The 21647-nt window shown below is 58.8% G+C and overlaps 1 protein-coding gene across 6 annotated transcripts in view; it reads left to right on the top strand.

Moving 5' to 3' along the window:
• DRP2 (dystrophin related protein 2) overlaps positions 1–21367 on the top strand; it is a 49351-nt gene extending 27984 nt beyond the window's left edge. For 4 of the 6 annotated variants that reach the window (XM_075896731.1, XM_025178654.2, XM_075896730.1 and 1 more), the window contains 20 exons: positions 240–396; positions 1678–1798; positions 3867–4135; positions 5010–5156; positions 5934–6012; positions 7708–7768; positions 8596–8657; positions 9008–9082; positions 10221–10422; positions 10703–10788; positions 11187–11344; positions 11570–11736; positions 12619–12730; positions 14340–14476; positions 14799–14864; positions 16114–16179; positions 16451–16594; positions 17307–17544; positions 17726–17846; positions 18206–21367. In XM_075896731.1, the coding sequence (XP_075752846.1) occupies positions 240–396; positions 1678–1798; positions 3867–4135; positions 5010–5156; positions 5934–6012; positions 7708–7768; positions 8596–8657; positions 9008–9082; positions 10221–10422; positions 10703–10788; positions 11187–11344; positions 11570–11736; positions 12619–12730; positions 14340–14476; positions 14799–14864; positions 16114–16179; positions 16451–16594; positions 17307–17544; positions 17726–17846; positions 18206–18342 (2605 nt within the window). In that variant the 3' untranslated portion in view covers positions 18343–21367. Of the gene's footprint in view, positions 1–239; positions 397–1677; positions 1799–3866; positions 4136–5009; positions 5157–5933; positions 6013–7707; positions 7769–8595; positions 8658–9007; positions 9083–10220; positions 10423–10702; positions 10789–11186; positions 11345–11569; positions 11737–12618; positions 12731–14339; positions 14481–14798; positions 14865–16113; positions 16180–16450; positions 16595–17306; positions 17545–17725; positions 17847–18205 lie in introns of those variants that run through there. The other 2 variants (XM_075896729.1, XM_075896732.1) reach the window with 2 other exon arrangements.
• Positions 21368–21647: the final 280 nt, after the last annotated feature.

Below are 21647 nucleotides of genomic sequence, written 5' to 3'. Positions count from 1 at the left end.
TGCCTGCTCACCTGGGACAGGCTGAGGGAGCCGCTCCCCCGTGCCTGGCAACAGGGCAGAATCTGGCCTTCTTATAGTCACTGGGCAGGGGCCGGCTGCCTGTAGCTTTCCTGCCTGGCTGCCTCTCCTCTGGGCAGAAGAGTCCCACCAGGCTGCAGGGGCCCAGGCCACGCCTGCCTTTGTGAATTCCATCCTTGTTTCTGCTCTGTGACTGTTGGGTTCCCACCCCTCCTGCGCAGGGCTCGTCTGGAGGCCTTTTCCGACCACAGCGGGAAGCTGCAGCTCCCCCTCCAGGAGATCATCGACTGGCTGGGTCAGAAGGATGAAGAGCTCTCTGCCCAGCTCCCGCTCCGGGGAGACGTGCTCTTGGTGCAGCAGGAGAAAGAGACGCATGCGGTACGCTCCCTGGAGCCCTGCCCTTGCTCACCTGCCAGGAGGACCTGGCTCCTCTGCTCCACAGCTGTCCTTGCCGGTCCCCCTGCGACTCACTGGGGCCGGCACAATGTCCGTCCCTTGTGGGACGGAGCCACGGTCTCCTGAAAAGCTGCAGCCTCAGTTTCCCCTAGTGAATAACAGAATCAGTCCCGTTTGGAAAGCGCAGGGTCGTTGAGCGTGAAGCACGGAGAGTAAATCTGTGTGACAGAGGAAATGGATGTGGGGGAGCACAGCGAGCCTCCGTCGCTGGTTGTTGGTTCTCATCGGCTTCCCAGCGGGCTGCAATGTCCGAGTTCTCGCACGGACCGATGCCTTTCTTCGGCCACGCTCGGGGAGCCGGACACTTGCCTTCTGGGATCCCAGAGACCAATTTGGGTCACCTGTCTGACTGATCTATGGTGACGGGGACAGGGCTGTCCCAAGGGGGATGCAGGGTCTGGGGTAACTCCCCCTCCCCCGAGACCCAAGTGCAGGGCCAGGGCACTCTGCTTCCTGCCACTGCTGAGGCTGGGAGGCAGCGGCAGGGCAGAATGAAACAAGCTGCTGGGCTGCTCCGGATCCCACCACCGTGGTGAGAGTAGGGGGAGGGGGTGACCCTGGACCCCAGATAATCCCATGGGTCCTGCCCATATGACAGTCGGGGTGGCTACTATGAGCCCCCCCTCCCCCAAATGTGTGAGGCCTGGGGTGGCTGCCCCGAACCATCCTGTGGATGGGACAGCTCTGGAGAGGGTGTGGGAACCCCTGTGGTATTATAGCACATAGACATAGCAAATCTGATTGGCCAGTGTCATCCCATCCTAATGGAGGGAAATCCTAGAACCACAGGACTGGAGGGACGGCGAGAGGTCGTTGAGTCCAGTCCCCTGCCCTCGCGGCAGGACCGAGAGTTTAAAACCTTCCAAAGGGCAGAGCACCTCCCCTTCCGTAATCCACAGCCCAGAACACGCCCGCCACCGCCTGTTTGAGACACCGTCGAGCTCCCCCGATCTCTCTCCCCTTCCCGGTGCGGGGATTGTCCATGGATCCCCGGGCCGTGTATCCGTTAGCTGTCCTCGGGCGCTGAAACTGTGCATGGCCCCTCCACGCAGGCAGCGCTTCCTTCGCGTCTCAGTTACGCGTGCCGAGCCCGCCGCTCGCCGTGCCCTGCAGTCAGTAATTCACTGCCGGCTCGGTGGAGGAAGGGAGCCGTTCACCTCTCTAACGCGGCCTTTCTTGTCCTGCTGTGCCTCCCCTCCGCAGGCTTTCATGGAAGAGGTGAAGTCACGGGGCCCGTACATTTACTCTGTCCTGGAGTCGGCGCAGGCCTTCCTTTCCCAGCACCCGTTCGAGGAATTAGAGGAACCAAATTCTGAAAGTAAAGGTGCGTAGGGCCGGCCGCTCTCCTCCCCCTCCCTGTCAGCAGGGCCTAGTTCTCGGACCCTACGTGCTGTCGCTCCACGGGAAGAGATGAGAGCAGGGTGCAGTATGGCGTCGTGGGCTGCAGTGCCACGTGGACGAATGGAGTGTGCAGTAGCATAGCACAGTGTAATGAAGAGAGGTTAAAATGACTGGGACTTTTCAGTTTAGAAAAGAGGAGACTGAGGGGGGATATGATAGAGGTATATAAAATCATGAGTGGTGTGGAGAGGGCGAATAAAGAAAAGTTATTTATTAGTTCCCATAATAGAAGAACTAGAGGACACCAAATGAAGTTAATGGGTAGCAGGCTTAAAACTAATAAAAGAAAGTTCTTCTTCACACAGTGTGTAGTCAACCTGTGGAACTCCTTGCCAGAGGAGGCAGTGAAGGCTAGGACTATAATAGAGTTTAAAGAGAAGCTAGATAATTTCATGGAGGTTAGGTCCATAAAATGCTATTAGCCAGGGGATAGAAGTGGTATCCCTGGCCTCTGTAAGAGGCTGGAGAAGGATAGCAGGAGACAAATTGCTTGGTCATTGTCTTCGGTCCACCCCCTCTGGGGCACCTGGTGCTGGCCACTGTCAGCAGACAGGCTACTGGGCTAGATGGACCTTTGGTCTGACCCAGTACGGCCATTCTTAGGTAATGCCGGGGTGTTACCTTGGACTGCCACTCTGTGGGTAGGCCACCAATGAAGCCAACTTGACTAAAGCTGGCTTGGGTGTGTCTGACTGTGTGTCCATCACGTCTCCGAGGGCAGGGTAGACCCATCCGAGGTCATGCTACTTTGGGAGGGGCTGAGGCCCGGCATGTTGCAGTGCATGCTGGGAGCGGGTGGTGCGTAGTGCGTCCTTGAGAGATGCAGTGAGGTACACCAGTGATGTAACAAGCATGCCGCTTGCCTGGGACATGAACTCTTGTGCCAGCCCTTCAACAGAGCCACCCCCCTTCTGGGAAGTCCCGGCCTTACCTGAGAGGTACTCTTCTGGCAGCTGGTGGAGGGCGCTCTCTTTCCTTGGTGGCTTGAGGGGTTTCTCCTCTTCCTCATGTCCTACCCCCAACTGCTGCCAGCCATTGCTCCCTTCCTTGGCAAGGGGGCAGGGCCCAGATCCACTCTTAGTGTGTGTGTGTGTGTGGGGGGGGGGGAGCTCCTGTGCTTTCCCCACCAATGAGGAGGAGTGAAGTGACCTGCTATGGCCAATAACCAGGCCCCTTTGCGGAGCACCGAGTTCTCTATGCTGATCAGCACTTGGCTCTGCCACTGACCTGCCTTTTGACCTCAGGTACATCACTTAACCCCTCTCTGCGCCAGCTTTTCCATCTGTGTAACAGGAATAGAATGCCCCTTGCATAGAGGGGCCCAGCTAGGAGGCCCTTAGGCAAAGCTCCCTTTGCCTTGAGGGGCTGTTTGCCCAGGGAAGGATTTCAGGCGTTGTGGTTTAAAGGCAGCAGACCCATCTTTGCTCCTTCTGCGGAGGATCCTGTGCCAGTGCACGGACACAGACCACAGCTGAAGCTACTGGTGGCCGCAGTCCACGAGAGGTCCTTGTCAGCCCTGCAGTGCCTGGCTGATGGTTCACCGCGGCCAATGGGGGATGTAAGGAAGCAGAGAAAAGAATCGCACAGGTGCATTAGGAAAAGCGGCCGTTAAACTCAGGAACGGGCTTCCCAGGGAAGTTGTGGAATCCCCACCGGGGGAGGCTGTTGAGAAGAAGGTTGGACAAACCCCTGTTGGGGCTGGTCTAGGCCTCCTCAGCCTTGCCTCAGCGCCGGGGGCTGGACTTGATGACCTGTGGAGGTCCCTTCCGGCCCTGCCTTCCGCTGATTCTGTGGTGTGAGCTGAAACTGCCCTCTCTCTCTCTCTCTCTCTCTCTCTCTCTCCCTCCCCTCGGTCCTGGGTTCCTCCTCTTCCCAACTCTCCCTGCTTCTCTCTCCCTCCTTCCTCTTGTCACCTCCCCCTCGGGTTGGCTGTCCCTGCTGCGGTTGGGCTCTCCCGGCTGCTCGCTGTGGCCCGGCGGCTTTGCCCGTAGATGCGTCTCCACGGCACCGGATCCAGAACGTCAGCCGGTTTGTCTGGAAGCAAGCCAACGTGGCCAGCGAGCTGTGGGAGAAGCTCACCGCCCGCTGCGTGGACCAGCACCGCCACATCGAGCGCACGCTGGAGCAGCTGCTGGAGGTCAAGGGCGCCATGGAGGAGCTTGGCGCAACCCTGGACCAGGCCGAGAGCGTGCGAGGCGCCTGGGAGCCCATCGGCGACCTCTTCATCGATTCCTTACCCGAGCACATCCAGGCCACCAAGGTACAGCTCAGCCTGTCGGTCCCTGCGGGAGACCGGGTGTGACGGCGCGTTGGGCTTTTCCTGTCTCCTGCACCCCCGTAATGGCGTGAACAGACTCCACCAGCCAGTAGAACAGAGGGAGTTTATTGCTTCTCCAGGATACAGCACAGCACAGATGTAATCCAGTTACAGAGCAGGCCTAGGATGCCTCAGCCCCCCTTCAGATGGGGGAGCCTGGGCCCCTAAATCTCAGCCCGTTGTCTAGGTTGTCTCCTCCACGATCCCAGCCAGAAACCTAACTCACTCACTTCCAGCCCTGCCCCCCAGCCAGGGCTCCACTCCCCTTCTTCCCATTGTTCTGCTCCCTGGGAGATAACTGGTCGGACAGGTTCGAAGCCTCCTTGCATAATGACTCACCCCCTGCCCTGCTGGGCCGTGCTGCTGACAGCAGCCAGTGGAGGTCACCCACAGCCCACTGCCCAGCATAGCAACCAGCAAGGTACCCCCCACTACGTCACACCGGGTGCTAGGGTGGATTTGGGGTGTCTGGGGGGGTTAATCCTGAGGTCTTCTCCAGTGGAGCATGTGCCCCTCGCTGTGTCCTGCTCAAGCCAGGCACTCTCGGGAGAGGCTCCTCGGCTAGCTGGGAGCGGCTCAGTAACCCAAGCACGGGACCTGATTCCACTGGAGCGCTGGTGTGCACAGCTCCACCCTGGCTTGAGGGTTTCCTTCTGCGGCTCTAGCACTCTCAGGAGGGGAGGGCTCGGCAGGGAGGCCCCGGGTGTGGCCAGGCTGGTCCAGAGCATCCTGGGGGCATTACGGTGAAGGAATAGGGTGACGGGCTTTTCTCTCTGTCCCGCCCTGAGTCTCTTCTCTTTGGGCTGGCGGGCTGTAGCTGTTCAAAGAGGAGCTCTCCCCCATGAAGGATGGTGTGAAGCTAGTGAACGACCTCGCGCACCAGCTTGCCATCTCCGATGTGCACCTGTCCATGGAGAACTCCCGGGCTCTGGAGCAGATCAACACCCGCTGGAAACAGCTGCAGGTAGGCAGGGGGCAAAGGAGGGGAGCAGGGTGCCCTGAGGACAGTATGGAGAAGGGGCTGTCTGAGCACCCGGGGTCCCATGTCTGAGCAGGGGGTGGTGAGTGTTCAGTGGGGCTTTGGAGAACAGAGGCCACAGGGGCTCCCAGGGGCAGTGGCTCTAGGGACTCTGGTGGCGCCATAGTGAGGCTCTGGCCCGGGGGAGGCAAGGGAGAGGGCAGGCAGGTTTGGCTGGGAGGGAGGGGAGACCCAGGGAGGTGGGGCGAGGGGGGTACCGGGGCAGTGGGTCGCAGGGCCATGCCACCTGACAGCTCCACAAGCTGATCCCAGAGAGGTTCACTTTCAGTTCCAGCGGGGCCGTCCTGACTTCTGGAGCCTCGGCAGCCCCAGCACCTGTGCCCCCATCCCCCACAGGGGAGTGGGGCAGCAACACTGCAGGGGGCAGGAGTCAGGCAGGGAGGCTGGTGGGGCAACAGGTAGAAGGGGGAGCGGTGCAGCTTCCAGTGGGTGGGGGATTAGGGCCACAGGTGCCAGTAGGTGGAGCAGGGGGCTGGGGGATTTGGCTGCCAGAGCGGGGAGTTGGGGGAAGGAGGGGGTGGGACACCAGAGCAGGGGGCAGGGGATTGTGGCACTGCCCTCAGCCAGCACTAGGCAGACGAAGCACAGGGCACTGCTTAATTAGGGACACAGGGGTGCCCCAAATGTCGTGGTGCCCTAGGCAGCTGCATATTCTGCGTGGGCCTAAGGACGACCCTGAGTTCCCGTCCCCCCTTCTCCCAGGCCGCCGTTAACGAACGCCTGAAGCAGCTCCAGGATGCCCATCGGGACTTTGGACCCGGTTCTCAGCACTTCCTCTCCAGTACGTGAGCCGAGCGTCCCAGGGTCCCAGCCCCCCCGGGCGGGAGAAGCCCAGCTCTGTGCCTGCTGCTTTGTACGGGCTGACACCTGCCTGCCTTTCCTACTGCCTTGGCCACACAAGATCCCTCCCGCCCCAGCCTCCCTCTGCCAGGCAACCCAATAACCAGCTAAGAGGAGGCCCGGTCGTGTGGCAGTTACTACGTGGCATTACCCAAGATGAGAACGCCGTGATGTAACCCACACGCCTAGTGTGATTCGCGATCCACGCAGCGGCACTCAGACCACGCACAGGGAGCGATAGGAACAAGGGAGCTCTACAGCCGGCCCTGAGAGCAAGCTGGCTTTTAGCTCAAGTGCTAGAGACTCCCCCACTAAGCTCCAGAGGCCCTAGGTTCAAATCTGTCCGGTTGTGGTAGTGGGGGATCCTCCGGGATTTGAATCCAGGTGGTGGTTACAATGACACCTGGAGGGTACAGGACACCGGGGCGGGGTGGAATACATCAGATCCACTGCTGGGTGAAATCACTGGGCAGCAGTGACCTGCATGAACGCTCACATTTGGAAGTAGTGGCCTTTGTTCCCTGTAGCTCAACCTTCTCTGGAGATGAGCCCTAATGCAGGAGGCAGCTCCCCAGGGTACCATGGTCCGTGCTTGCTGGCCACATGCACCAGTGGGTAGAGCGGTGCCCCGTGCAGTAACACGGACGGGATGACATGAGCCAAAACTCGCTCCCCGGGGACTCTTGGGTTTGTGCCAGACTGAGACTCCCGGGGCCAGGCGACCGACGGCCACAAAAAGGCCACAGGGGCGGAGAGAATGTGCCTGTTTTCCGCTGTGAGGCGGGATGCCAGTCCCTCACCGTTGGGCTGGCTCCGTCAGGAGGCCGGGTGGGCAGCATGAGGAACCCAGCAGCGACTCCTGGAGCACACAGAATCTACGAGCCTGGCCCCCCTAGGCTCTAGTATGTGGGGAGGGTCTTTCTCCCCCTCAGTCGGGGGCTATGTTAGCGAGGGAGGGTTGTTTGGTTTTGGCTTTTGCTTCTCACTTGTGTGCGGGGCTCTGACTGATTTTTCTGGGGGTTGCCGGCCCCCCAGCCCAGAAAAGGTTCCCAGCCCTGAGAGAGACGCCGTGACCGGGGTGCTCAGAAATCACCGGCACTGAAAGGAGCTGGGAGTGGTACTGAAAGGGTTCCCCTTCCCCGGGCAAAGAACCTGGTGCTGCAGGCAGCCAAAGCAGTCGTGGCCTGGCTCCTCGCCACCCTGGTCCTTCCGCTTCAGAAAAACAGGCCTCTGGCCCCTGACCAGAAGGACTCTCTAATGGCAGCAGGGGCAGCAGGTGGATTTATTGGGGAGCCCAGTGGATTTATTGGGGACCCACACACCCACTGACCCCTCAAACCCACCCACCTTGGGGTCTCAAGGATGGACCCTAAGGCAAAATTTCACTGACCAGGGACCACAGTTTGAGGCCACTGCAGAATCCCAGTGACGGGGTCCTGTCTGGGGCCAACTGTGAGGAGCAGGATGAGGCTGAGGACCCACCAGGTTACTCCATTTCTGTGCTGACAGGGCAGGTGTCCCTGGTCCCCCCTTGCCTCTGCTCCCCAAGCACATCCCTTGGCAAGCTGCGATCGCTCCGCCGAGAGGGGTTTGTCTGGCATGGCTTTAGCCTCTGTGTGTGTCTCTCTCCTTGCAGCCTCCGTCCAGGTTCCTTGGGAACGAGCGATTTCACCCAACAAAGTGCCGTACTACATCAAGTGAGTGTGCGCTCGGAGGCCGGCAGAGTGGCTGATCTCTCGGTCACGCTGTCCCAGGCTCGCGGCCTGTCTTCCATTCCCCGTGGGACTCGCCACTCCTCTCCAGTAAGGCCTGCGTGGCCTTGATGCGGTAAAACACAAATCCTGTCCGTTCCAGGAGCGTGTGCGGTGAGCTCACCGCCTTCCCATCTCAGCGGACACAGCCCACGTGGCCTCTTTTCCCCTGCGGGCAGATCTGTAGGCACAGTGCAAACTCCTCAGTCTCTGGGGCAAGTAGGAACCTCGCTGAGTCCCACGCTCAGCTGTGACTGGGGCAGGAGATGCGTTCCCTTGAGAACGCCCAGCAGGCTTTGCAGAAGGGATCTTTGCAGACTAGGGAATGTGCAAAAGGAGGTAGTTTGGCAAGTGCTGCTGTAGGGCACCCCCTAGTGTCTCTTAGCTGGTAAGTAAGGGGTGAATGCTGGAGGAGGATGAACCCACAAAGTCAGCCCAGAAGAGGTGGGGCTGGAGGTGAAATTACCAGACAGGAAAGGACCTCTAGCCTCCAGAATGCACCCCTGCCTGTGCGCACTGGGAATCCCCTGGATATTGGTACCAGTCCCCTGCCCCCAATAAGAAGAGCATGTGGGCTGTCTCTGCACCACTGTGCTGAGGTGGAGATGCAGGGCCGTCAGATGATGGGCAGAAGCCTACAGATATCTGTGGCCTGGTTTGGGGCTGGAGAGAGCGCCCATGCGGGAATACGGCATGTACTTTGGAGACCCATCAGCCCGCTCACGTGTCTGCCAGTGCATTTCCAGGTTTAGTGACTTACCTTCTTCCTTCAGCCACCAGGCTCAGACAACCTGCTGGGACCACCCCAAGATGACAGAGTTATACCAAACACTGGGTAAGAGCAGCTCTAGGTACCTCCCCCGGGTACATTCGCAATCTCCCCCCGGCACCCTGAGAGCTCCCTGTGCTCGGCTCCCCTCGATACCAGGGTCCCAGAGACCCTGTGGAGGCCTGGCGTGATCTGTGCTGCCTTCAGTCACACACGATCCTCCTCCCCGTCTGTCCCTGAGGGCGCGTGGATCCTCTTGCGTGTGGGAGCTGGCACAGCGTCCTTTGGCTCAGGTTCTGTGCAGTTCAAGGGACGCTTTCCCTGCAATTCTGTGACGGGTGAGTGCTCCACCCGGCCGCTGAGCGCAGAGAGGCACAGCCCGCGGCGACGTTCACTTCTCTCGTGTCGTTTTGCAGCCGATTTGAACAACATCAAATTCTCGGCCTATCGGACGGCCATGAAGCTGCGCCGTGTCCAGAAAGCTCTGCGGTGTGAGTACCGAGTGCCGTCCTGGCCCTTGCTGCACAGGGGAGCTGTTCAGTGGCTGGCATGGAGCAACTGATTGGGGTGGCTCAGTGATACTGTCAACCCTCTTTGATCCATTTTGACAATTATGTTCATAGGTGGGGTCAGGTCCTACCCTCCTCTCACAGCCTCGGGGATGCTTGTGGCTTTTCAGTCCCATTTCCCCCGGATTTCACATCTTTTTCTCTCCAGTGTGGCTGTGGAAGGCCCACGCAAATTGGGGAAACTGAGTCAGTGGGCAGCAAGCCGCTACCCAGGTGGTGTCCAACCAGTTCTGAAGCAGTAGCCACTACAGAGGCTACTGCTGAAATGAACTAGCCACACTCAACTGGCCAAATAGCCACGTTGTTCAAGCCAGCTAGCCACACTCAATTGGCCACATAGCCACATGTGGCTAGTGGCTAGCGTGTTGGGACACCACACAGCACTACACAAAATGGGGCTCTCCAATGCCCAGAGTAAACACATAGAAAACCGTGAGACACAATTTCCCTGTAATCTTTCCATGGCTGGGATCTTAGTGGTTACCTAAGATTAACTAGATCAGGGCTACTCAACACACGGATTGTGGGCTGCATGTGGCCTCCGGCCTATTTGTTTGCGGCCCATGGTGCGGTTTGGGTTTACATGGGGTCAACATGAGGCCGCAGGTGCCAAAACACAAAAGTCATCAATATCATGGTCGTCTTGCTCTGCGTTTCAGTAGTTCAATTCCCGGACTGTCATTGCTCAGTAAAAGTGCTGTCAGACGGGTGGACATCGGGGAAATGTTGCATTTTATTAATATCAGCAGAACTGACTTAAATGGGTCCTGTGTGTTGTGCAGTCTTGCCTTAATCTTTGTATCCATGCCCGTCAGTGTGAAGGAAGCTATTTACATACATTTGCATATAGATTTGCATGGATCTGCAGCCACACTTAAGTTGCGGCCCTCGGCATGTGCCGTGAGTACCATTGTGGCTTGCAGGGCTTCCAAAGTTGAGTAGCCCTGAACTAGATGCTGGCTCTCGCATGATGTGTGTTTGGGACTGATGCCTTCACTTTCCCCCTCCTCTCTGATCTGGAATGTTTCCTTTCCCTGGTCTCTGCCTCTGGCCTGCCCAGTGGACCTGGTGACTCTGGCCACAGCCTTGGAAATCTTTAATGAGCACGAGCTGCAGCCCATGGAGCGTGTGATGGACGTGGTGGAGGTGATCCACTGCCTGACTGCCCTCTATGAGCGGCTGGAGGAGGAGAGGGGCATTCTGGTCAACGTGCCGCTCTGCGTGGACATGAGTCTCAACTGGCTGCTCAACGTTTTCGATAGGTACCTGCTCTCGGCTTTCTTGACTCATTGCAGAGCCGCAAAGCTGGCCCGGCTGGAGTCTGGCGCGCTGCCTGAGCCCCCCGAAGCTCGTGTGGGCACTGCCGGGCCGGTGCTGGAAGGCAGCTCCCACAGCCATGGGCGGTGGCTCAGCTGGGCGAGGCAGGGCCCTGTGGCGAGGAAGCTGGCGCTGTTGACCTCCCAGCAGGCGCTGCCTGGCTCTGTTAAGGAAACGACCGTCCCAGAAGAGAGGGGCTCAGCGTCCCGCCTCTCTGTTTTTCAGCGGTCGCAGCGGGAAGATGCGGGCGCTGTCCTTCAAGACCGGCATTGCCTGCCTGTGCGGCACGGAGGTGAAGGAGAAGTTCCAGTGTGAGTCGCCTCCCGGGAACCATTAGTCAAAGCAGGAGTGGGAGGTTTCGGGCTTTGTAAAGTTTCTGGGCTGCCTGAGGGGAGCCTCCTGGCACGGCGGATCTGCATCACGACTCCCCCTCGTTCTCTGAATCCCTCCGCTCCTAACGCAGTCGGCTGGGACTGTTCTGCTGCCGGGCAGGCGTAGACACTCCCCCAGGGGCAGCTGTGGCCCAGCGGGGTGAAAGGGCCAAACCTCTTCATCCCCACCCTCTCGCTGCCCTTCCTCTGGCCCAATTAAAGCTGTGTCCCTGGTCATGGAGGGGGAGGGGCTCGCACCTGCATGGCAGCAAGGGGAGCGTGTGTGGGGTGGGGTCTCTCATCCTTGGTTGCCATGGTGCTGGGCCTTCTCCCGGCAGATCTCTTTGGCCAGGTGGCGAATCCCGGCGGCCTGTGCGACCAGCGGCACCTCAGCATCCTGCTGCACGAGGCCATCCAGGTTCCGCGCCAGCTGGGGGAGGTGGCGGCGTTTGGGGGCAGCAACGTGGAGCCCAGCGTCCGCAGCTGCTTCCGCTTCGTAAGTGGCCTCCGCAGCGATGGGTCCTCCTCTCCTCGCCGAGGGGTCTGTCCAGTGGGCACGGGGGCCGGGGCCGCTCTGGGAGAGAGCCTGCTGCAACGTACACGACTTCTCTGGAGTGGCTCTGGTGCTGGCAGGGCTGGGGGCACGGAGCAGGAGCTGCCCCGGGGGCAGGCCAGCAGAGATCTCCCCTCGCGATCGGTGCCTGTCTCTCCTCTCCGCTAGAGCAACGGGAAGCCTGCGATCGAGGGGATCCAGTTCCTGGAATGGGTCAACCTGGAGCCACAGTCCATGGTGTGGCTGGCTGTGCTGCACAGAGTGACGATTGCTGAGCAAGTGAAGCACCAGACCAAGTGCTCTGTCTGCAGACAGTGTCCCATCAAAGGCTTCAGGTACGGAGAGCAACCAGGGCGCAGCTGGCTGAGGAGCAGGGGAGCTCTGCAGGAGCCTGGGGCGGTGGGGCACCGCCGGGCTGCATCTTCCCCCGAGTGCCAGTCGAAAATGCTCCTGGCAGAGACTTCATCCCCCAGGCTCTGTGGAGCTCGGGGGCGGGTGGGGACTCTGCCTGCGAGGGGACCACAGCCCTGTCTCCTGGAGGCGGTGTGCTGCGACCTGGCTCTGGGGGGCTGGCTGAAAGCTGGCCCAGCTGTTGAGCATCCATGGCCTCTGTGAAATGATGATAGATACATCCCTGGACAGAGGCCAACAGGAAGCAGCCAGCATGGCTACTAATGAGCCCCCGGCTGGCTACCTCAGCAGAGAGGTCGAGCTGCTTTCTTTTGCCAGGAGGGCAGAGACCCATCAGCAGGTCTGAGGGAAGCCTGCGCTGCCCAGGCTAGGCTTGGTGGTGGATAGAGGTGGTCTAGGCTGTAGCCATTCTGGAAATGTGACTGTCCGGCCTCTGCCCACGGGGGCAGTGCAAGAGCAGGCTGGCAGGCCGGGAAGTGGGGCGGGGGGCTGCCCTAGACTTGCAGTAGGTTTTAGATTTGACCTATGACCTCCATGTCTCAGTAATTTGAGGCATGGTCCTGCCACAAATATGAAGTGGACAGAGGGACGGAGCCAGCTGGCTTCTGGGGATGGTGAACGGGTCAGTGCCTCTGAGCCAGGCTTTAGATCCAGTGATGTCTGAGAAAAATGAGCTGCCATGACCTATGACGAGCAACCCCAGGCTGGTCCACCGCTGAGAGGCCCTGAGGGCGGGAGAAGGGAGCGGCTTGGCAACCGTGCCTCGCGGACTGGTGCTGTCTCCCTGACCCACTTCATCTGCCCAGGTACCGCAGCCTGAAGCAGTTCAACGTGGATATCTGTCAGACCTGCTTCCTGACGGGCCGGGCCAGCAAAGGGAACAAGCTGCACTACCCGATCATGGAGTACTACACCCCGGTAAGGAGCGGGGGAGCTAGGTCAGCCAGCCTAGGGCGTGGCAGGGAGCTCTCCCTGTCGTGCTGTAACCCCACCCGCTGCGGGTAGCCTCGTGCACCGCCAGAGGGGGATTCTCTGAGGCGTCGTTCAGCTGTGCCCCTGCCTGATGCAAGCTGCCTACTCAATTGGGTTTTGCAGCGTCTGCCGCTCCAGCCCATTGGTGCTGAATGAGGACACAGGCCCCGATGCTGGGCCCGTTGGCACGCCCTAGCGCTGTGTGGGTGACACGCCTCTTATTCCGTGTGCAGCTCTTGGCACATGCCCTTGCCTGCTCATTGCATGCACACATGGCCTGTGCCCTGGGGACTCTCCCTTCTGCCCTGTTTTGAGGCTTGGCTCGAGGGATTTCTTTCCTCTGGATGCCCCGCCCCTTGCTCTCTAGAGTCTTAGTTCTTTTGTGACATGTTCCACCGTGGGCGCTGCCTGGAACCGGGGTACCCTGGGGCCCTCTGACCCACCAGCCTGAGCGCCCTCTCACCCTGCACTACTGAGACAAGCTGCAAAGCCTGCGCTTTTACCAGCACTCACACAGGTAGGGACTCGCCTAGCCACCAGCTTCCCAGCCCCCGAGCAGTGCTGCCCTGCCCTGGCTGCATCTGGCCAGTGTGTGGGTTTAATACCCAGTCCGCTTTCCCTCAATGTGAAGAGGGCCATGCGCGCTTGTCCAAGCCCAGGTCTTCCCCAGCATTCCAGTCAAAGCTTGTTGGGGTAGAGTCAAACAAAACCAAGTTTATTAACTACAAAAGAGAGATTTTCCCCCCAGTGATTATAAGTGATAGCAGGGAGATCGGATTACCTAGCAAACAAGCGTCGGTTGTGTTTTTGTTTAATACACTAAATAGTTTGGAGATGAATTTGCAGATTCGCACCCTGAGAAGTGATGCAAGCAGGCGGCTGAGTCAAGCTGCACTTGCTTTGGAGCTTGGAGTCCCCAGGTGTTAATAGACAGGCTAGAAATCCCTTTAGCCTGCGTCCAACAATTCTCCCTCACCCCGTTTGGTCTTTGTTCCTCACGTGTTTCCAGCCATCATCTGGTGTGGGGAGGGAAGAGCCTCAGACGATGTCGCTCCCTGCCTTGTGTGGCGTTAGTACATGGCAGGAATACTTCAGTTTTAAAACTTGGTTCCCAGCCTGGGAAAATGCTGACCTGCCAAGATGGAATTCAGCATCATGTGACCTGCCCATGTCGGGTCCTAACAGCCGTTACTTACAGGCTGTCGGGAGCATTCTCAGGGAGGCTTGCTAGGTGGGAGATGAACTCCTAAAGCTTATTGTGTTTGCTAATGGTCCGTCACCGTGAATAGGTCCTGCCCAGCCAGTTATCTAGGCTGAAAGCATCTTGCCCAGCCGGCGTTGCCTAGGTGTAGCTACATGTGAAATACAGGGACATATTTATATTCAGATACAAAAACGATTCATGAATATAACCAGGATACTCACAGTTAGCAACTCATAACGTTTCCCTTGACTTACACTGCATACCATACACCATAACTATGTTCTAGTCCTGCCATCATATCACCTTGGAGACCATGGGGCGCTATGCCACTTGTCGTCTGTTTCTCTGCAGACCACATCCAGCGAGAACATGAGGGACTTTGCTACCACCCTCAAAAACAAGTTCCGGTCTAAGCAGTACTTCACCAAGCATCCGCAGAGAGGCTACCTGCCCGTCCAGTCTGTGCTGGAGGCCGACTTCACGGAGACGTGAGTGCTACCAGCGCACCAACAGGCCCTGCCTGACGCGCCCCCTCGGCTCTGACATGCAGATAGAGGGGATGACCAGTTGCGGGGGAAGAGCTGGACATTCAAAGGAAATGATCCAACTGCAGGGATCAGCGGTTGGATTGGTGTCTGGGCCTTGGGAGGTTTGGATGCTTCCATCTTCCAGTTGAACCTCCTGGGAGTGATGCTTCTCCGGATTGCCCCTGGGTTTTCTAGACCCAAATGGGGCTGGGGCAGCATCTCCTAGCCAGGGGCTGGCGTAAGGAAGCACAGAACCTCACTGACCTGTGCATGTCTCTTCCAGACCAGCTTCCTCCCCGATGTTACCACACGCCGATACCCACTCCCGGATCGAACACTTCGCCAGCAGGTACCACGTGCCAGAGCGAGGGAGAGGTGGAACAGTTACTCTGTCGCTTCAACCAGGGCCAGTCCGTGAGACCCTCTTGTCTGCCTTGTGTGCACCCTTCACTCTGCAGTTTGCAGGGTGGGAGTAACCCCAGTAATCCACCCACCCCTCTGCTGGGAATTCCCGTGAGTCACTTTGCAGGCAGAGATTGTGGCTAAAACTGGCTCAGTCCTGCTCCAAACCATGGAGCCCTTATCCTGGGAGGGGAAGCAGGGGAGTGACGCAGCTGCAGGGACCCCTTTTGGAGTGGGCTGCCCAGAGTGGTTCATACAGGTCCAGTAGACACACATTTTCATTTGTGAATTGTGTAATTACAGAAGAGGCCTCGTAAGCTGCCAGGCTTCCCCTAAAAGACAAGCCCAACCCCTCTTGAAGCCAGTCAGCCCCTCACCAGCCCACTTGGAGTTTATGTTCCCAGCACCCTGCTTCAGGTCGCCCCATCGGACTTCATGCCCCCTCCCCCGCTGTAGTCTCCCAACCCATAAAGTGTTGCTCTGTGCAACCCCCCTGAGAGACAGGGCACTGCTGTTGTCCCCATTGCACAGATGGGAAACTGAGGCACAGAGATGAGGGTCCAGGCCCACCCAGATAGTTAGGTTTCAACTTCCATTTCAAGCAGTGATGTAGAGGCATGAACACCTGTGTGGAGCTGGGCTAACGGGCTTAGGTCACACAGGGGCCTTGGGTCTCTTCTAACGCTGTCGCCTGTTCCATGTAGGATCCATGTGCTACGTGAAACAGCAGCTCGGTTGTGAGGAGCCCCGGCTGGCCTCACGGAGGGGGCTCTCCAGATGATCTGTCCATGTTTACGGGGGGTTTTTCCTAAGAAGCACAAAAATGTTTAGAACCAAGTGGCAGGCACACTGGGGACAGAACAGCTGGGAAGACATCTAGTCCAGTTGCCTGCTGGAGACGTCAGGAACTGCGGCATGTGGAACAAATAGACACATGGGCACAAGTGAACACATAAGAATGGTCATAAAGGGTCAGACCAAAGGTCTATCTAGCCCAGTATCCTGTCTTCCAGAACCATCAAGTGATCTGACAAACAGGGGCGAGGGACACCATGCCTACCCATCCTGGCTAATAGCCATTGATGGGCCTAACCTCCAGGCATTTATCTAGTTCTTTTTTGATTGCTGTTAAAGTCCTGGTCTTCACAACATCCTCTGGCAAGGAGTTCCACAGGTTGACTGTTTTGTTTCCCCAGGCTCGCAGAGATGGAAAACCAGAACTGTTCCTTGTTTAATGACAGCTTGTCCCCAGACGACAGCCTGTGAGTTGACGTATTTCTCTGCAATGCTTACATTGAAGCCGGCTTGGTGGGTGGGGCATGGGAGCAGCTCCTTCTCCTTTATCTGTCCTACCCTATCTGTGGTGCACAGTCCCCCCTCTGCACCCAGGAATAGAACTCGGGATTCCCCGGCGCTAAGCAGCACAGAACCCGCCTCTCCTGTACAAACCCCCATCCCTGCCGCCGTTCTTTCCCCGTGCACTCCCCCCGCTGAGAGCTCCCTCCCTGACCACCTCCTGGCACCTTGTGACAGGGACGAGGATCAGTACCTGCTGCGTCACTCCAGCCCGATCACCGACCGAGAGCTGGGGTGCAGCCCGAAGGTCGGCGACAGCCTCAACACGGAGGATAAGGGGGAGCTGGAGCGGATCCTGGCCCACCTGGAGGATGAGAACCGGTACGCGTGCGGCCAGAAGCCATGGCCAGAGAGTGAGGGGAAAGGAGCCAGCGAAATGCTGGATTGCAGGGCTGGGGGTGCCCAGGAGAGGGAGGGAGGGATGAAAAGAGCCCAACAGTTCGCTTGGCTGAGCCGTGAGAACTACCCACCGGCGTCAGGAGGGGACGTTCTGCAGCGCAGCGCTAGTCAGTGGTGGGGGGGTGGAGCCGGCATGTAGGCGCCGTAGCACTTGGGAGCGGGGAAGATGGATGTGGCAGGAGCCCTGTTGTCTGGGACGTCTGAAGCAAGACTGGAAAACGTGCTGCAGGGAGCAGGTTGGCCCTGAGCTAGGTACTAGCTGAACAAGCCTGGGTAGGTCTCTTCCGTCTCCCGTGTCTTTGATGTATCCCCATGCCAACGGCCCGAGCACCAAGGAGCCAGCTGCAGGAGGAGGCTGTTTCCCCAGAGCTGAGATGTTTGTCTCCCAGAAGTTTCGTTCGTAGCTGACGTGTTTCGGGAGCGGGGGCTTGGGAGGGGGAAGGTATCGACTTGGGGGCAGGCAGAGAACTCGGGGAACGCTGGTTCCTGAGCCCTTACACAGCCCAGGGGGGCTTTCTTGGGGGCCTTTACCCATCCCAAGCCCACAGCTGCTGGTGGGGCCGGGTCAGGGAGTCCAGCCTTGTCTCCAGAGCTGGTCGTGTCGCTGCTTAGACCCGGACTGTCCCTTTTGCAGGATCCTCCAGGGAGAGCTGCGGCGTCTGAAGTGGCAGCACGACGAGGCAGTGGAGTCCCCCGCGGCGGCAGAGGGGTCTCCGGATGGGCCCCCAGACCCGCACAACGAGGAGCTCCTGGCTGAGGCCAGGATCCTTCGGCAACACAAGAGCCGCCTGGAGACCCGAATGCAGATCCTGGAGGATCATAACAAGCAGCTGGAGTCCCAGCTGCACCGCCTGAGAGAGCTGCTCCTGCAGGTACCTCCCAGGGACGGGAGGGAGAGCTGGGGCGGAGCCTTTGGCTGGATGGGAGAGGAGCTGTAATACGTGGGTGGCAGGGCTGGCAATGGAGGCGTGGAGGGTTGCAGGCCCAGGTTGAGGAAGGTGAAACAAAGGAGAAGCAGAAAACGTTTTTAGGAGGTCTCCTGTCTCCTGCCAGCCGCCTACCGATTTGGACGCCAGTGGCTCTGCAGCCTCTTCCTTGGCTTCCTCGCCCCATCCCTCGGAGGGAAGTCAGCCCCGGGAGAAGGAGCACCCCACCCCTGAAACTGAAGCTGCAGGTGAGGGTCTGGAGCTGGACCTTAATTCTCGTGTGTTCCAGCCACTGCCTGGATCCTCCTCCCCCTTCGCTGTGATGCGTCCGGGGCGGTGGTCGTGGTGCTACGAGAGAGGCCCGTTCTTCTGCTGTGCAGTGCAGGGACCTGGAGTGTCCAGAGCACTCGGTCTCCCTGTGTCACTAGCCTCTCACCTCTTTGGCTTCACTTCCCTAAGGCTCTCCAGGCCTCTGCCGCGTGAGGGCATCTGTCGTGTTGCCAGTCCCCACCCGGGTCCTGCCAGGTGGAGCTAGCCTACCTGGGAGCTATAGGCAGTGAATCTCTGAAAAAGGCCACTCACCGCAGCTCTGCCTTCTCCCCACCAGATGAGGTGGAGACGAGGGCACGGGACGTCAGCCTGTGTCTGGAGGACATCATGGAGAAACTGAGGAGTGCCTTCCCCAATGCCCAAGGTACCAGAGTGAAATCCCCGTCGCTGGCTTCTTATCCCTCCCGAAGATGAGTCTCTCGCTTGGCTCAAATGAAGCCCTCCCCCTCGTTCAGCCAGTCCTGCAAGACTTGGGTCCCAGCCGCCCCCCACTACCCCAGAGCTGCGAGGACTTGCATGGCAGAGCTTTCGGGGAGGAGAAATTCCCCCTAAGTGTGGAAAAGCTCCCCAGCTGCACAGAACTGCAGCCTTTGGCCCAGGAGAGAGAAGCCGCGCACAGGGGCTGCCTTTGGCCCTGGAGAGAAATATCAGTCCCAGGATATCAGACCTGGTACCGAAGGTTTCCACCCCTGCTGAAGAGGAACATGCCTGATCCCAGCTGGTTCCCGGTATCGCTAAATCTGCTCATCTCGAACCAACTCCCCCCTCTCCATCCCAGCCTGGAGGTGCAACCCATTGCCCTGCACAGGCGGCAAAGACCAGAGCCCTGCATGTATCTGAAGAAATCACTCGCATCCTCCCACGTACCCAGAAACAGCCCGTTCTCAGCTGGGAATGTTTAGTTGGGGGATGGGGAGAATCTTTTTCAGCTGGGGGCCGCTGACCCAGAGAAAAATGAGTCGGGGGCCGCACACAAGTGAGAAGCAAAAAATCCCCCCAAAACCAACAACCCCCAAAACAAAACCCAACCAAAAAACAAGAAACCAAACAAAACCCCTCTGAGACCTGGGCCCCACGCGCATGCAGCTCAGGGCACCGGGGCTCGCCTTGTGTTTCAGCCCTTAAGAACGGCCAGACTGGGTCAGACCAAAGGTCCATCCAGCCCAGTGTCCTGTCTGCCGACAGTGGCCAATGCCCCGGAGGGAATGAACAGAATCATCAAGCGACCCCACCCCTGCCACCCATTCCCAGATTCTGACAAACAGAGGCTGGGGACACCATTCCTGCCCATCCTGGCTAATAGCCATTGATGGACCTAACCTCCCTGAATCTATCTAGCTCTTTTTAGAGCCCTGTTAAAGTCCTAGTCTTCATAACATCCTCTGGCAAGGAGTTCCACAGGTTGACGGTGTGCTGCATGAAGAAACACTTCCTTTGGTTTGTTTTAAACCTGCTACCATAGAGGGGTGCTTAGGCTCAGGGCTTCCCCCAGCAGTGGGGCAAGGGGACGAAGCTCGGAGACTTGTCGCAGGGCTGGAGCGCGAGCGCCCGCTTGCCCTGCTGCGGCGGGAAGCCCTGAGTCTCGTTGCAGGCTGGCTCAAGGTAAGCCAGGGACTAGATCTGGCCCACAGGCCATAGGTTCCCCACCCTGGTTTAGTAGCTGGCGTTGCTCTGAATGGCCCAGTCTTCTCACAATACTGACAATCTTCAGGTAAGGCTGGGATTTAGCACCTCTAACGCTGGGCTATGGCTTGAGCAAAGCTCCTGGACGTGGCTGCTCTTGTCAGCTAGTCTTAACAGCTCCCTAATCCCCCGTGTGAACCTTCCCTTGCGACCCAGCACCCCAGAGCCAAGGCTCCTGTGTGTGTGCTGGGGAGGGCGCTGGCGATCTCCCGCCACGCCCCTCACTCGTGTGACCGTTCTAACCAGCGTGGCGTCCCCCTCGTGTGACCTCTTGGCTTTTCTTTCAGGTGTGACCTCCCCTATCTAACACCTAAGAGGCTTTGCCTAACCAGCTTCTTGGCTGCTTTCCTCCCCGCCTCTCACCCTCGCGCCCCTCCTGGGACGGGCTTCCCTCGGCGGGCACCCAGTGGAATGGCCTCTGTGAAGCCCACCTATGTCAGAAGATCTCAGGGGAACTCCCAGTGGCTGCAGGCCCTTTGGAGGGGGGGCCGCCCCGAGGACCAGCTAGTTCCGCCCGAGCGCTCTGGGGTCTGGACTGAAGGGACTCTCTGGAGCACTCCTAAGAAAGCCAGAACTGAACCCGAGACAGTGATGGACGTGAAAAAACACAGGCAAAGACTTGCCCCTCTGGCTGGTCGCAGACCGTTGCCCTCCTTGTGTCTGATGTAGGCCAGGTAAGGAACTCGCATCGGGGAGGGCAGGGCACAGCCACGCCTTGGCCCGCTGGAGCGCTGTGCTTTGCTTCTGCTCCCCGACAGCCTCCTGCTGGCACGGGAGCCCACAGCCGCGCCAGGCCCCGGGCAAGGAAGGGGAGGGCTGGCTCTGTGCTCCGGGGAGGGGCGGGGTAGCCAGCCCTCAGCACCGCCCGGAGAGCGGCACCACCCCCCCACCAGCCCTCAGCACTGCCTGGAGCGTGCCTCATGGTGCTCCGGCGGCCATTTAAAGGCGCCCCCCCCCCCGGCAGGACTGCCCACTGGGCAGCCTGATGCTCCTGCAGCAACAGGACAGTGAACAGCCTCGAGGATCTGTTTTTAAGCCCTTTTTTTAGCTACCAAAGGCTGCGAGTCTGATTAACTGAACGTGCCCCACGGCCTGGTACCCGGGGGTCGCCAGGCCCAGGCGGGGGTGCTTGACCAGGGGGAAGGGAGGAGTCAATAATACAGCTTCAGCCGAGCTAGTCGCCTTATCTGGAGAGGAGCGTTATAACAGCGAGCCTTAGCATCGGATTTACACTAGATTTATAGAGACAAGATAGAGAGATTCTGTACTTAACCACTATCCAGACTCACTCATGCATTAAATTCTCATGTTGTTTTCCGCCTCACTACTTGGGTCTATTCTAGCTTCTGCTTTTGAGCAGAAAGCGCTTCCTGTGCTATTCTTTTCCCCCACACCTCCCTGTCACAGGCACGGTTTGTGCCGCCCCGGCCTAGAAACTGCCTCGTGGTGACTTCTGCCTTGTGGGATTGGCTAGCGGCACTAGGAGTCAAAGTCAGGGTTCATTTCCCTTCCGAGCGGTCTGTCACCTTAACCCTAGAGCCGCCATTTCCCATCCGAGCGGTCTGTCACCTTAACCCTAGAGCCGCCATTTCCCTTCCGAGCGGTCTGTCACCTTAACCCTAGAGCCGCCATTTCCCTTCCGAGCGGTCTGTCACCTTAACCCTAGAGCCGCCATTTCCCATCCGAGCGGTCTGTCACCTTCACCCTAGAGCCGCCATTTCCCATCCGAGCGGTCTGTCACCTTCACCCTAGAGCCGCCATTTCCCTTCCGAGCGGTCTGTCACCTTAACCCTAGAGCCGCCATTTCCCTTCCGAGCGGTCTGTCACCTTAACCCTAGAGCCGCCATTTCCCTTCCGAGCGGTCTGTCACCTTAACCCTAGAGCCGCCATTTCCCATCCGAGCGGTCTGTCACCTTAACCCTAGAGCCGCCATTTCCCTTCCGAGCGGTCTGTCACCTTAACCCTAGAGCCGCCATTTCCCTTCCGAGCGGTCTGTCACCTTAACCCTAGAGCCGCCATTTCCCTTCCGAGCGGTC

The sequence above is a fragment of the Pelodiscus sinensis genome, chromosome 13 (assembly GCF_049634645.1).
Source record: "Pelodiscus sinensis isolate JC-2024 chromosome 13, ASM4963464v1, whole genome shotgun sequence".
Lineage (NCBI taxonomy): Eukaryota > Metazoa > Chordata > Testudines > Trionychidae > Pelodiscus > Pelodiscus sinensis.
Note: the sequence above shows the minus strand (reverse complement) of the source record. Positions and strands in the feature narration are given on the sequence as shown.